The sequence below is a fragment of the Calypte anna genome, chromosome 23, assembly GCF_003957555.1.
Source record: "Calypte anna isolate BGI_N300 chromosome 23, bCalAnn1_v1.p, whole genome shotgun sequence".
NCBI lineage: Eukaryota > Metazoa > Chordata > Aves > Apodiformes > Trochilidae > Calypte > Calypte anna.
The window spans coordinates 945,886-959,991 of record NC_044268.1 but is presented as its reverse complement, the minus strand read 5'-3'; the positions used below and the strand labels follow the sequence as shown (position 1 = coordinate 959,991).

General features: G+C 51.8%; 1 protein-coding gene and 1 non-coding gene across 11 annotated transcripts in view; both read left to right on the top strand.

Annotated features, from left to right (window-relative positions):
* PHACTR4 (phosphatase and actin regulator 4) overlaps positions 1–11,395 on the top strand; it is a 69,632-nt gene extending 58,237 nt beyond the window's left edge. For all 10 annotated transcript variants that reach the window (XM_030464456.1, XM_030464462.1, XM_030464453.1 and 7 more), the window contains 8 exons: positions 3,777–4,359; positions 4,915–5,132; positions 5,503–5,653; positions 6,212–6,267; positions 7,215–7,276; positions 8,119–8,256; positions 9,187–9,263; positions 9,808–11,395. In XM_030464456.1, coding sequence (XP_030320316.1) covers positions 3,777–4,359; positions 4,915–5,132; positions 5,503–5,653; positions 6,212–6,267; positions 7,215–7,276; positions 8,119–8,256; positions 9,187–9,263; positions 9,808–9,823 — 1,301 coding nt within the window. In that variant the 3' untranslated portion in view covers positions 9,824–11,395. The remainder of the gene's footprint in view (positions 1–3,776; positions 4,360–4,914; positions 5,133–5,502; positions 5,654–6,211; positions 6,268–7,214; positions 7,277–8,118; positions 8,257–9,186; positions 9,264–9,807) is intronic.
* An 810-nt stretch (positions 11,396–12,205) lies between these two features.
* On the top strand, positions 12,206–12,411 carry LOC115599594. Its single transcript, XR_003988520.1, has one exon. It is a non-coding gene; the product is annotated as a small nucleolar RNA SNORA73 family (small nucleolar RNA).
* The last annotated feature ends 1,695 nt before the right edge of the window (positions 12,412–14,106 follow it).

Genomic DNA, 14,106 nt, shown 5'->3' with positions numbered 1-14,106 from the left:
CAAGGAGAGGGGAAGGTATTTCTCTGCCAGCCAGAAGATGTCAGGGCTGGGATTCAGCTGTGCACAGCTCGGAGAGGTTTGAGGTTTTTTATGAGGTTTGGGTTTTTTTTGTTTGTTTTTTGCTTTGCAAGACTTGTGGTCAGGAAGAATTGATGCTTTCAGCTGGTCTGTGCAAAAAACAAACCTCAGCAAATCCACATCACACCAAACAGTGGCTGTCCTGGCTGTCACTGCTGTGCCACACAGTTTATCCTTGGTGCAGAGACACCAGGAGCTGGCAGGGATAATTCAGGCTCCTCTGGTTCTACCCAGCACCTTCTCCAAGGTCTGTGGCCAAAGTATTGCCATAAGTCTGTAAGTCTTGCCCATCAGCTCAACTGTAATTTGAGCTGAATCCTCCCACATAGGGAGATCAATACATTTGCTCTTTTATTTTCCCTGAGCACAAGATCTGAGGATTGTTTCTTAAAGCTGAATGAGTCCCCTGCTCTCTGTAGGGAAGTTTGAGGTCTTACAGATGCATTAGAGATGGAGTAAATGAGACAAGTTCCACCCAGTCCATGCCTGTTCCTATTTCCTGGTTCACCTGCTCAGCTGGGGATGGTGCAGCCCAGGAGGGAGGATCCTGGGGCCATCAGGCAGACAGCACAGAAACTGGAGGAGGAGCTGCCTGGTGTGTGGTGAAGCTTAGATCAGGTGCAAGTTACCACCTGAAGGAGCCTGGGCCATTGCTTTCAGGACAAACTGCACCTCTGTTGTGCTCAGGGCTTCTCCTTGCTCTAGCAGGTTTTACAAGTGGCCTTGATATGGTATTAAACACTGTATGCCAGACCAGCTTGATTAGTCTGACCAGGCCTGAGCACTCAATGAAATACTTTCTTGTTTTCTTTAAGCTGCTTGCACACATCACAGATGGTATTTGAAATACCCCTGTGCTAATTGCAGGAGGTACTTGTGGAACAAAAAAAACAAAAAAGAGGTTGAAGACAACAGAAACAGCAGTTTAGCAAACAGACATTCAGCCCCAGCCTGCTTCTCTCCCCCAAAACACAGTCGTGGATTGGGTGCTGGGGAGGAGAGCATCATCCAACCCCTCTTTTGGGCTCCTGGGTGAGAGTGGAGATGCAGAAGAGGCTCTGCAGAGGACAGAGCTGTAAGTGCAGTCCTGGCTGTGCTGCTGGGGAATTGGAGCTCTCTGGCTCAGGGCATGGAGAGCAGCCAGGCAGAAAGGGACCTGGGAGTCTGCATCGACAAGAAACTGAACATGAGCCAGCAGTGTGCCCAGGTGGCCAAGAAGGCCAATGGCATCCTGGCCTGTATCAAAAACAGCGGCACCAGCAGGTCCAGGGAGGTGATTCTGCCCCTGTACTCAGCGCTGGTGAGGCCACACCTCGAGTACTGTGTCCAGTTCTGGGCCCCTCAGTTTAAGAAGGATGTAGAGGTCCTGGAACAGGTCCAAAGGAGGGCAACCAGGCTGGTGAAGGGACTCGAGCACAGGCCCTATGAGGAGAGGCTGAGAGAGCTGGGGCTGTTCAGCCTGAAGAAGAGGAGGCTCAGGGGAGACCTCATTGCTGTCTACAACTCCCTGAAAGGAGGCTGTAGCGAGGTGGGAACTGGACTCTTTTCACAGACGACCTTCAACAAGACAAGAGGACACAGTCTTAAGTTGTGCCAGGGGAGGTTTAGGTTAGATATTAGAAAGAATTTCTTCACGGAGAGGGTGATCAGGCTATGGAATGGACTGCCCGGTGAGGTGGTAGATTCTCCGTCCCTGGAGACATTTAAAAAAAGACTGGATGTGGCACTCAGTGCCATGGTCTAGCAACTGCTCCGGTGGGTCAAGGGTTGGACTAGATGATCTCTGAGGTCCCTTCCAACCCGGCTAATTCTATGATTCTATGATTCTATGTGTCTTCTGCTTTTGTGCTGCTCTTCCAACCTGAGGCAGGGGAGGACTGTAAGGAGCAGATGGTTCCTTTCTTCTCTCTGGTGAAGATGCTCCCTGAGGTTCATTCTCTGAGCAGTTCTGAGGGGTGATGCAGTAGCTGGAAAAACAAGGCTCAGGAAGCACTTTTTTGGGCAGTGGGGAAATGAATCAGCATCAGCTTCAAAAAACAAGGAGGGCAAAGGGTGCTGGGTGCCAGGGACAGGTCTGGGGAGCCAGAGTTGCTGAGGGGCCTGTGTTAAGAGCAGCAGATCTGTCCCCATGGTGACACATCCCTGTGGTGGCATGTCCCCAGGTGTGGTGGCAGTCACTCTGCTGGGATTGTCCCACTGAGAGGGGCCAGGCTGGCTCAGGAGGATGCTTTAGAGCAGCACCCAACCCTTTAGGGTCTCAGAGGAGACCCAAACCCTTCTCCCAGCTGCTTGGTCCCTCCCAAAATCTGTCACTGTTACCCAAAAGTGACCAAGCTTGGTCCTGCCAGGCATTGAGCACCCCTTGGAGACACTGGAATCCTTCTGGAGACACTGAAATCCTTCTGGAGACACTGGAATCCCTCTGGGCTGGAGCTGTGGGCACTCAGTGTTTTGCACAATCTTGGCCTTTAATCTACAAGGGGAAAAGGCTGAAAATGCAAAACATCCCAAAAATGTGCCCACCTCTCTCTCTCCTGTTGGGCAGCCTTATCTCGGGGGAACACTCCCTGCTTGCAGCACCCTCTGGTGGTCTCTGGGATTGTGGATTCCTCCCGGCTCCATCCTGGGGCCACCGCAGGGAAATCTGCAGGAAATCGCAGGGAAATCTCTGCAGGCAGGTGGGCAAATCTTTTGCAAGCCCCAGAAGCCCTCGGTGGGTGAATGTTGAAGCTACAAAGTGGTGAAGCAAGAGCAGTCAGCAGCTTCTTCCCTAGGAACCTGAGATTCCTTGCTGGAAGGGGAATTTCCATCCCCATTTCTCTCTCTCCTCCATCACACAGCAGAAAAACTCAAGGCTCGTGAACTATTTGGGGAGTTTTGCTATTTATTTTGTGGAAGAAGCTTATATGGGGCTTTAGGGACAGAACCTCAGGCCTGAAGGAGCAGGAGGTGCTGGTGGTATCCTTGGGCTGGGGCTGAAGGACTGGGATGGGGAGAGCACAGTGCTTCAAGGTCTGACCTTTACCTTTGAGTGAGACATCCCCAAAAGTTTGGGGTTTTTTCATGTGGAAGGGAGCCATTAACACAGAGTCTGGGGTGTCCTGGATGTCTCAGGTTCCTTTGCAAAGTGATGCTGTAAAGAAATCACTCTGACTGCCAGGTACAGCTCTGCTTTCCTTGGCTGGGGCTGAGCTGGGGGAGCTCCATCTGCTCTCACCTGAGGGCTGGTGCTGGTTCTCTCTCTCCAAAGCAGCAGGAGGCTCAGCTCTCTCCCATCCTCCTTGTTTCAGGCTGCTCTTCCAAGTCTTAACCTTTGCTGCAAGAGGGACAAACAGGAGGTTTGCAACCTGCTTCTTTCTGGCACTGTGTCTGAGCAGCAAAGCAGCTGAGATGGCTTGGTCTGAGAGCTCTGCTGTGTGTGTTCCACCCTGCTACCTGGAAAGCATCTTGTTAAACCTTTTAGTGGCATTTCTTTCTGGAGAGGGTGATCAGGCATTGGAATGGGCTGCCCAGGGAAGTAGTGGATTCTCCGTGTCTGGAGATCTTTCCAAAGAGCCTGGATGTGGCACTCAGTGCCATGGGCTGGGAACTGCAGTGGGAGTGGATCAAGGGTTGGACTTGATGATCTCTGAGGTCCCTTCCAACCCAGCCAATTCTAGGATCCTATGATTTGTTTGTTTGTTTGTTTTTCTTTTCAGCTGAACTTTCTCAAGCAATAACCAGTGGTACAACCTTGTCCAAGCCTTCCCCTCCTCTCCCCCCAAAAAGAGGCCTCCTGCCTAACACCACCCCAGATGCAGCCCTCCCTTCCAAACCCCCCAGTGACAGGACAGTGCCAGCACCCCGCCCTGCCCTGCTGCCCATGCACATCACCTCTGTGTACCCCCCTCCTTCCCCCTCCCCACCACTGCCCACCCACATCCCCCCTGAACCTCCACGCATGCCCCTGCCTCTCTCCACCCCTGTCCTGGACCCTCCACGCTCCTTGGACCTACCCAAAGAGACTCCTCCTCCTCCTCCTGAAGATTTCAAGTCCTTGGAAGTGTCCAAGAGGACAGCAGAGCAAGGATTTGGGGACCCTCCCCTGCTGCCTCGTCTGCCCCAGCTCCCACTGCACATCCGTATCCAGCAGGCTCTGGCCAGTCCCCTGCCTGTCACCCCCCCTCCTGAGGGCTCACACAGGGCTCACTCCTTGCTCTTTGAGAACGATGGCTTTGGAGAAGACAACAACACCCTGGGCAGGACAAGGTCCCTGCCTGTCACCATCGAGATGCTCAAAGTGTGAGTAGCTCCTGTGCTCCCTCTTCCTGGGGGTGAGGCTGGGCTGGTGGGCAGGGATGGGTTCTTTCCTTTTTTTTTTTTTCCCCAACAACCTAGAAGCCATTTTGCCTCTTGGCTGACTCTGTCTTTTAGCACCCTAGCGGGTCAGTGCATCTTCCCTCTGAATATAGCTCTGGGGTTTCAGTGCTCCCAAAGGAAAATGGGTTCTAAATGACAAACATGGTGCCAGGACTAGAGAAAACAAGGTCCTGGGTTTCATCCATCCGTGGCCTTTCATTTTGCAAAACAGAAGTGAGAAAAGAAAAGGTTATAATCCAACCCAAAAATCCCAGAGGCAGGAGGTGAGAGGGCTCTTTGGTTCTGCACAGCCCCTGCCTCTGGCATTTCCTCTGCCACAGCTCCCTGTGCTTTGGAGGGAGGGGATGGTGCAGGATGCTGGGGCTGCTCCTGCAGCTCTGGTTCCTGGGCTGCCCCCAACCCTGCCTCCTGCTCTCAGAGGTGTTCCCCACCCCCCCTGGGATGTGTTAAGAGATGTGATTGTGTGCTTCTTGTTAGTCCAGACGATGAGGAAGAAGATGACCAGGAAGAGGAGCAGAATCCAGGCCCTCGTGTGTACATTGGAGATGTGCCATCTGTCACAATCATCCCCAAACTGGTACCCCAGGTCCTGCCAGAGGAGCAGGAAGGAGATGAAGGGATGAGTGACTCTGACTCGGAGGGGCCCATCCTGTACAAAGATGAGGAAGATGAGGAAGAAGATGAAAGCCATAACAGTAAGGCTTTGACATTGCAGCTGGCTTTTTGTTTTTCCTCTGCTGAACTCGTGCCTGGCTGTACTGAGCTCGGGATGGAAGAGCTGCTTCACACACTGCCTCAAAGCAGCTGCCTCTTGGTTGCATGATGTGCCACGTGTCCTCTTCTTCACTTTTCTTTCCAAAAGGCTGCCCAAGCTGTGGGCAAAACCTTTCCAAAAGGTTGCCCAAGAAAGCTGTGGCTGCCCCATCCTTGGCAGTGTCCAAGGTTGGATGGGGCTTGGAGCCCCCTGGGCTGTGGGAGGTGTCCCTGCCCATCCAGGGGGTTGGAACTGGATGAGCTTTAAGGTCCCTTCCAACCCAAAGCATTCTCTGCTCTTCCTCCCCACAGGCACGCTGGCTAACAAGGTGAAGAGGAAAGACACCTTAGCCATAAAGCTGGGGAACACAACCATAGCCCAGGAGGAGAAGGTTGTTTTCCCACGGAAGAGCAAGGAGGAGTGGAACGAAATCCGGCAGCAGATCGGGACAACGCTGATCAGGTAGGGAGAGCTGGACCCCAGGAGGTGAGGTCTGAGCCCTCACTCAGCTCAGCATGAGAGTGGACAAAGCTGTTGCCTTGGCCAAGCTGCCTGTGCTGGAGTCCAGTGGGTGGCTTTTCTCCCTTGGTTGGGTTGGAAACTTCTTCTGGGCTTGAGCAACATCCCCTGCCAGGTCCCTGTGCCCAGATGTTAAGTGGACTGTGAGGGGAAAATCTCAAGTACCCCAGAACTGTCACTGCTGTAAAGCAGGAATGGTGAACAGATGGAGGGGGAGTGCTGGTGGTTTAGGTGGGGGTGAAGCTGGGGCTGTGGGGGTCTGGGCTCTCCCATCTCCTTGAGCTCCCTGGGAAGCTGCCTCTGAGCTTTCAAGAAGCCACAGCACCTTCCAACCCCTGTGCCTGTGGGACAGGAGCTGTTTGGGTTGGGGACAGTGCCCAGCAGGACAGCAGTGGTCTCCATGGGGGAGCAGGGGGTGTCCAGGAGGCTCTGAGAGGGAGCAGTTGTGCTCTTCATCCCCTGCTGAGGAAGGAGAGGATCAAACATTCTGCTTTTCTGTAGGAGGCTGAGTCAGAGACCCACAGCAGAAGAGCTGGAGCAGAGGAACATCCTGCAACGTGAGTACAGCTGGTCCTGGGGAAGAAAATAACTTCACCTTTCCCATCTTAGTTCAAAAGACTGAGTCCATGCTTGGAATACAGTGACAGAGGACTGTGCTCTGGTTGTATTGCTGGTGTGAAGCAATGGCACTAATTTTTCCCCACTGCTTCATTAGCATCAGAAACCTGGATAAAATCAGACCTTGGTGGTACCAAGCAACACAGAATCACACTGGGTAAAGGCCACTGCCTCACACCTCGAGGAAAAGCCCATAAACTCTGATGTTAGACAGCAAGGGTTGTTAGAGGTGGTGTTGTTTGGGCTGGACTTTTATCTGTGGCCCAGACATGACAGCATTGTATTGCATGGTTCAAAAGCAGCAGAGCAGTCAGTGGTGTTTCTCTTGGCCATAGGTTGCTCTGCAAAAGGTTTAAATAAACAGAATCAAGGAAAAGGAAATGCCAGTTCAGGAAGTTTCCATTTCAAATATTTATCTGTGCTGGTTTTCTCTTTGAAACTCTTGGTATAATCACAGAATCAGAGACTCAGCCAGGTTGGAAAGGACCTGAGCTCATCACATCCAACCCTTAATGCACTACCACGGTGATGGCTTTGGGGAGGAGCAAGCTGCAGAGTGGCTTGGATGGATTTTGACAACATGGTCATTAATCCTTAACGTGCCCAGGGCTGGAGAGAGTGACTCATCTGAAAAGGCCCAAATTGTCCCTGTCAGTCAGTCAGGGGGTGCTGGGTGAGGAAGGGGACAGAGCTGGGCTGTGCTCTCTGCCTGTCACCAGCACAGCCACGCTGCCCTGAGCTCTCCCTTGTACAGATAAGCAGCTCGAGCTCCATCCTCTCCTTTTGTTCAAGGCCAGAAAGCTTTTTTTTAATTATTTTTTCCCCCCCAAAAAACCCAATTTTCAAAGCCCAGACAGGCACCATTTCTTTTCTTTTCTCTTGGCAGCAAAAAATGAAGCTGACCGCCAAGCTGAGAAGCGTGAGATCAAACGCAGGCTCACCAGGAAGGTAACTGCTGAGCCCCGTGCTGTGCCCACCATCTGGCACAGCCTTGGGGACCTTGCTGTGGGTGAAGTCACAGGGTTATTGTGTAAGTGTCCCCAGTGCCCTCTGACTGCAGAGCTTCCGAAGGTGGCACTAGTGGCACTGGGAGTGACAGATCCTGAGCTGGCCTTGGGTGTGAGGAGCCAAAGGAGGGAGAAATCGGGCACTTTGGAAGGTTTGCTGGTGCTGGTTGAACACAGGAACTGCAGGGGCCACGATTTTCACTTCAGGCTCCCCAAAAGCTGTTTCCAAAATAGCAGTGGAGGGGGAGAAGCAGAGCAGCAGCTCTTTGGAGCAGTTACGTTCAAGTTACTCCTGGTTGTTACTCACCACTGGGAAAAACCTCCCAAGGGGCTGTGGGTAGGAGACAGGAGCATTGCTGAAGCAGGGAGCAGGATTAGTTTGGCTTAGGGCTGCCGTGCAGGGCTCACCCTTGTTATGGCTGTTCCCAAACTGCTCCCAGATCCCTCGGTCTTCCTTTCCCTTTCTTAGAATCACAGAATGGGCTGGGTTGGAAGGGACCTCAGAGATCATCAAGTCCAACCCTTGATCCACTCCCCCCGTGGTTCCCAGCCCATGGCACTCAGTGCCACATCCAGGCTCTTTGGAAATATCTCCAGGAATGGAGAATCCACTACTTCCCCGGGCAGCCCATTCCATTCCTTTCCTACAAGCAGGACCTCGGAGTGGCTGTGGCTCAGACCCAGTGAGGGAACTGGTTTTAGTCTTGCCTGAGCTGCTTAGTCCTGATCCTGCTCTGTGGCCAAGGCACAGGCTTAATTTTCTTTGTTCTTTCTGGTGTTCAGCTGAGCCAAAGGCCTACAGTGGCTGAGCTGCAGGCCAGGAAGATCCTGAGGTTCAATGAATACGTGGAGGTAACGGATGCTCAAGACTATGACAGACGAGCAGATAAACCATGGACAAAGCTCACACCAGCTGACAAGGTACCAAGGTCCCTGTCCTTTGTTTTTGGGGTACCAAGGTCCCTGTCCCTTATTTTTGGGGTACCAAGGTCTCTGTCCTTTGTTGGGGTACCAAGGTCCCTGTCCCTTGCTGTTGAGGTACCAAGGGTCCCTTCCTGTTGGGGTACCAAGGTCCCTGTCCCTTGTTGTAGGGGTACCAAGGTCCCTGTCCTTTGTTGTTGGGGTTACCAAGCTCCCTGTCCCTTCCTGTTGGGGTACCAAAGTCCCTGTCCCTTCCTGTGGGGGTACCAAGGTCCCTGTCCCTTGTTTTTGGGGTACCAAGCTCCCTGTCCCTTGTTGTAAGGGAGGGGCAACTAGATTGGAGTGTCTGATACAAAAGAGGGTGAGCCAAGGAGGTTTGCTCTGTTCCTTTGCCTTCACTTCCACATTTTTCCCTCTGCCACCCACCCAGCACTCCCAAATGTCCTGTCCCCCCCTTGTGCTGTCCCCAGCCCTGCTCGTGGTGACATAGAGCCCCTGGCCTCAGTTTCTGAGGGACCACAGAGGGTGCAAGGTGCTGGTGAGAGGAGCACAGGTCAGGCAAGAAGCTGGCAGGGAAGCAATCAGTTCTTGTCTTCCCTGATGACTTGTGTAATTCCTTGGGATTACTTCCCCCTCTCAGTGTGCAGGGAAATAAAACTCAGCCCTGTGTCCAGGGGCTGTGAGAGCTGAGGTGACTGCTGCAGTCTGAGCTCCTTCCCTCACCAAAGGAGCTGTAGGACTCAGCCCTGCTGCTCCAAACTCCTCTTAACTCTTTTATTCCACTCCTGGAAGGTGGGACTGCTCAACCCTGAGCAGGGCTGGGAGAGGGACAGCAGCTTCTTGGGGTGTCTGAGCTCCCCTGACATGGGGGAGAGGGTAAAGATGTCCCTGAGCAGGAGGTAAAAAGAGGGTTTTTCCCTCTTCTTGCAGGCTGCCATCCGCAAGGAGCTGAACGAGTTCAAGAGCTGTGAAATGGAAGTCCACGAGGACAGCAAACAGTTCACCAGGTGAGGGAGGACACCTTGGTTGCCAGCTCAGAGTTGCAGTCCTGCTGAGGAAGCTGTGCTGCAGGTTAAAACCCTCCAAAAAATGACCCGGGACACAGCTGCAGATTTCATTTCTCTTTCTGCCTCAGTGGTGCTGGGTTTGTTCTTCCCTAAACTTGGGGTTTCAAGCCTGGGAAGTCCAAGTGACTGGTTTGAGGTGGATCTGAAACCAGTGTGACCTTGCTGGAGCTGGAGACATATCCAGTAGGAGCCACAGCCACAAAGCACCCTGGCAGTTAACTCAGAGATTATCTATGAAGTAACCTGGGGATGGTGGCCCAAGTAATTCTGGGTTTCTTGCTCAAAAGTTGCTCTGTGTGGCAAACAAGAAACACAGAAGCAGCACTAGAGCTTTCCGAGGCAGAGGTGAAGCTGTTTGGTTGGTAACAGCTTCCCTGAGGGCTGAGAGTTTGGAGATATTTGCAGTTTCCTCTTTTTGGGTGTCTGTAGTGCCTTGGTAACCATTTAACCTGAGTCCTAAGTGTATTTTTCACTTGACTTTCAGGTACCATCGACCATAATCTTCCAAGAGAAGGGAGCAAGAGACCTGAGAGGACTGGAAGTTCTCTGCATCCCTCTCCGAGGCAATACAGCGAGGGTGGAACCTCAGCTCTTCCAAGATTTGCCTTCAAAACACACCCAGAAAAGGGCTTTTTGGGCAGGGAAGAAGGGGGATCCTGTCTGAATGTAGCATTTCACTGGAACAAACACATCTCGAGTGCCATCAGGCTGGAACTGAACACTGTACCTCAGAGTGTGGCTCAGCAACCCCCTCTGCCCAGCACCAGGAGATGTGGGGATGAAGGATTCCTCCTTCCCAACTCCCTTTTCCTTTCTTGGACAGCCCCAATTCTCAGCTGTACATACTCCTATTTTATTTTTTTTTTATTTTTAGGGGTGGGAGGGTGTGCACAACTCCTTCATTCCCTCCTCCTTACCAAGAGGAGGGGGAAAAAAAAAAAACCAACAAACAGCAGCTCTGGTGCTGGAAAGCTGAGAGGTGGAGAGTGGAAGCTCGTGTGTATATTACCTGTGTACAGATAACCTGCACAGATCCTGACCTGGCAGACAACTGACATGTGACTTGTTATTTTCTTTATTTTTATTTTTGGTTTTGCTTGCCTCTCTGTCATGTCCTTAATGTCCTGAATCACTACTGACCAACGGTTTGTTTGTCCTGGAAGGGAATTGTATAGATATTAATGTATGCTGCATCTTTTTTTTTTTAAAAAAAAAACACAAAAACCCAACCAAAACCAGCCCCACAAATGGATCAAACATTCCCTCCCCACTCTCTCTCACAGTTGCTGTGATGTTAACAGATCTTGAGACATCTGGGTTTGGTTAACGAATTATACAACCAGGAAATTACTTGCCTTTTTTCTTAAAAAAAAAACAAAACCTTTTTAATTTGGGGAAGCTGTGAGAGTTGTCATTTGTGGCTTTTTGTGGCTTCCTCTCAGATGTTTTTTTTACTCTCCCAAATCAGGGTGAAACTTGCCTTTTTTTTTTTTTTCATTTTTACAGCTAAACCTACTGGAAACTTGATCATTTCACTGTGTTGGGTTGAAGGGAAGAAGAGCTTTAAAAAGTGACCTTAAGATCTTCTTTCTCTTCTGAGAATTATCTCATTGGCTCTTCCTAAATGTGAGGGGGGGTTTTATTAAAAACCTAAACCTAAAAAGGTTTAGGTTTTATTAAAAACCCTAAACCTGGTTATTGCCACTGCTGTGTCCTGCACAAAAACCCAACCCAGGGGTGAGACGCCACTTGAGGTGAAGGAGGTGGCAGGAGGAGGGGGTGGGAATGCCAAGAAGGATTTTCCTTGTTCCCCAGCCTGTCTCTGGTGTATTATTTTTTGGGGGGGTCCTGGCAGAGCCCCCCGGGCCCTTCGTGCTGTGCCAACACCGGGACCTTGGTCCCCCCTGGAGCTGCCATGGCCGGGGGGGAAAGGGAGGAGGGTGGGTGGGGGGGGTCCCTTCCCTCACAGCTTCCCCTGTACAGACTTCAAGCGTTGTAAATCAGTCTCCTCATCGAGAGATTTTAATTATTGAATAAAAAGTATTTTAGGACTTTTTTTTTAAAAAAAAAACCAACAAAAACAACCAAAAAATCCCACTTTGCCTTCGTGCTTGTGTTCGCCGCCTGAGGGGGAGGGGGAAGGGGGGGTCGGGTTCTGCCTCTGCCCAGCAGAAAGGGAGCAGCGTGTGAGGCAGCGGCTGTGGCTCAGAGCTTTACAGGGGGGGTGCGGACAACAGCAGGACCGAGGGTGGCCCCGGGGCTGGCGGTGGCCCTGTGGGTGGCGGTGGCTCCGGGGGTGGCAGCGGTCCCGGAGCCGCTGTTTGTTCCCCCCTCCCCGTCATGGCCGCCCCGCTCCGCCATGGCCGTTCCCGCCTTCCCACTGCGCAAGCGCCGCGCTCCACCTCCGCGCTCCCCCCCCCCATTGCACATGCGCCTTTAGCCCCGCCCATGTTCACGTGCTCCTCTAGCCCCGCCCCCGCCCGCTCTATAAATACCGCCGCGCAGCGCCCTTCGTTCCTTTTCTCCTCAGCGAGCGGGTGAGTGCGGGTCCTGCGTCCTCTCTTTATCCCTTATTCTTTATTCTATTTTTTGTTTTTATTTCTGCCATGCGGTCCTTGCAGCTGCTGAGGGCCACGCTGCCCCTGTCCTGCGGTGGGATGGCCGCGTCCCTATTTCTTCTGTCCCACTCCCCTGTGCGGCCTTCCCTCAGCGCTGCTCACCTCACCCTCTGCTCCTCTCCCCTCAGCTCCTGCCCGGGCCTGACCTCGCTCAGCTCCATCCAAGCGTGAGTATCCCTCGCGGCGTTCAATCTCCCACTTTAATAAAAACAAAACAGGGAGAAGGATGTGTTTTTCGAGGGAAACGGTGTTTAAACCTCTAACCCAACGTGGATATCCGGAGAAGTCGCTCTCTCTCGGCTCTGTCCGTGTGGCGCACGGGAGCGTAGGCCCTCGGGCCCGTGACGTACGGTCCCTTTCCACGACGTTGGAGAACAAGCCGGGCCCCAGAGCCTGCAGCCTGCATATTCCTACTGCTTCTCCGAGCCCTCGGGCCGTTACGGAGGAGATAAACCATGCAGGAAACAGATCTTGCCATTAAAAGTGGTCTTAAGGGGGGGTCGAGGTGGGACACGTGGGGGATCCTGAGGCTGGGGGGTGGGAAAAGTAATAGAAGCAGAGCGGTTATTGATAGTTTTTTTATTATTTCTAGGTCTAACCTCAGATTCGGCGGTGATGGAGTGTGGATGTGGAATGTAAGTGGATTTCACGAGTTTTGTCTTGTGTGAAGTTACACGGTTCTGTCAGTAATTTATACTTTAAATAACCTTGAGCTATGTCTCACATGGCTTACAGAAACTGTATTGGATCGGCTTTAATACCGAGAAGTTATAAAAACTAAATACCCGTGTAGGCTTTTTAGATGTTTAATGTGTGAAAGCTCAGCTTAGGTGTCCCCTGGCTTCCAGGATTTAATTGGACTGGATGGGAGAAGGAGACAAATTCCTCAGTCACTGAAGGAGGAAAAAGTTCTTTGTGTGGGTGATATTTACCTGATGAACTTGAGGTGTTACTTGGGTGAGGTGAGAATTCATGTAAGAGCAAAACCAAACCGCAGGGAAAGCCCTCAAGGTTCTACCTTGGGCTCTCATCTTCCTTGTTAATGAGCCTTGGAGCTGATTATTCACCAGATGATAAAAATAAAAATTAAAAATGTCCTTAATAGGGGTGGGGGAGCACTGAGGGGAGACACGTGGCATGGGTAGGGCCTGGAAAAGGGGGGTTGGATCCTGCAGCTGGTGCTTTATGTTCCTTTTGTCAAGTAATAAACTTCTTTTTCCCAATTTCTTGCAGACACTGGTTAAAAAAGCCCCAAAAACCAGAAAATCCACGTGTCTAGGGGGGAGCAGGTGAGTGTTTGGAGTCCCAACCCCAGATCTTTCTGTGAGCTGAGCTTCTGATGGTGCTGAATTCGTAATAAGAGTCACAAGGGGACAGAAATGTCCATGCCACCTTGGATATCCAGGATTCCCGTGGCTTTTCCCACCAGGATGGAGCAGTTCATGGCTGCTCCGAGGCTCAGAACCCCAAGGGAGGAGGGGAAGGGGGGTGAGAAAGCAGCAACCGAGTGCTCTGTGTGGTGTCAGTCCCGGTGGGGAGTGCCCCAACCTCAGCTTTGCTGCTGGGATGAATCCTGGGGAGGAAATTCCATGGAAAAAATAAAGAATTTGGGATTCTTGTTGCCTCAAAGTGTTGGAAGTTTGGGCTGGAAACCTGTGTCCTCAATAAACAAACCCTGCTGCTCCCTGTGGATTCCCTGTGGATTTGTAACCCTGGGATTTTGGGGCTCTCTCTGGGGTGGGATGGGGGTTTTTCTGATCCTCTGGAGTGTGATGGTGGAAGGTGTGGAAACCAACTCCCAAAAAACCCCCCTGGGTGTCTGTAGAGGGGAGGTGACACTTCCAGGGGTTTCCTTATTTTGGGGAATTTTTGGTTTAAGTCTGAACCCTCCGGGGGTGCTGCCTGGGGGGAACCTCCCTGTGAAATGGGGGTGAGCTTGGCAGCTTCTGTGAAGTTATGAGTAAAAACGTGGGTTAAGGAGTAAAAATCGGGGTTAATAAGTAAAAATACAGGTTAAGGAGTAAAAATACGAGTTAATGAGTAAAAATCTGGTTAATTAGGTCACTTCCAGCCCCTCTCTGGTTACCCAGCCCCTGCTTCCCTTGAAATCCAGAGGGAACGGGGCAGCTCGGGGTTTTTTTTTCCTTTGCTCTCACAGAAACCCC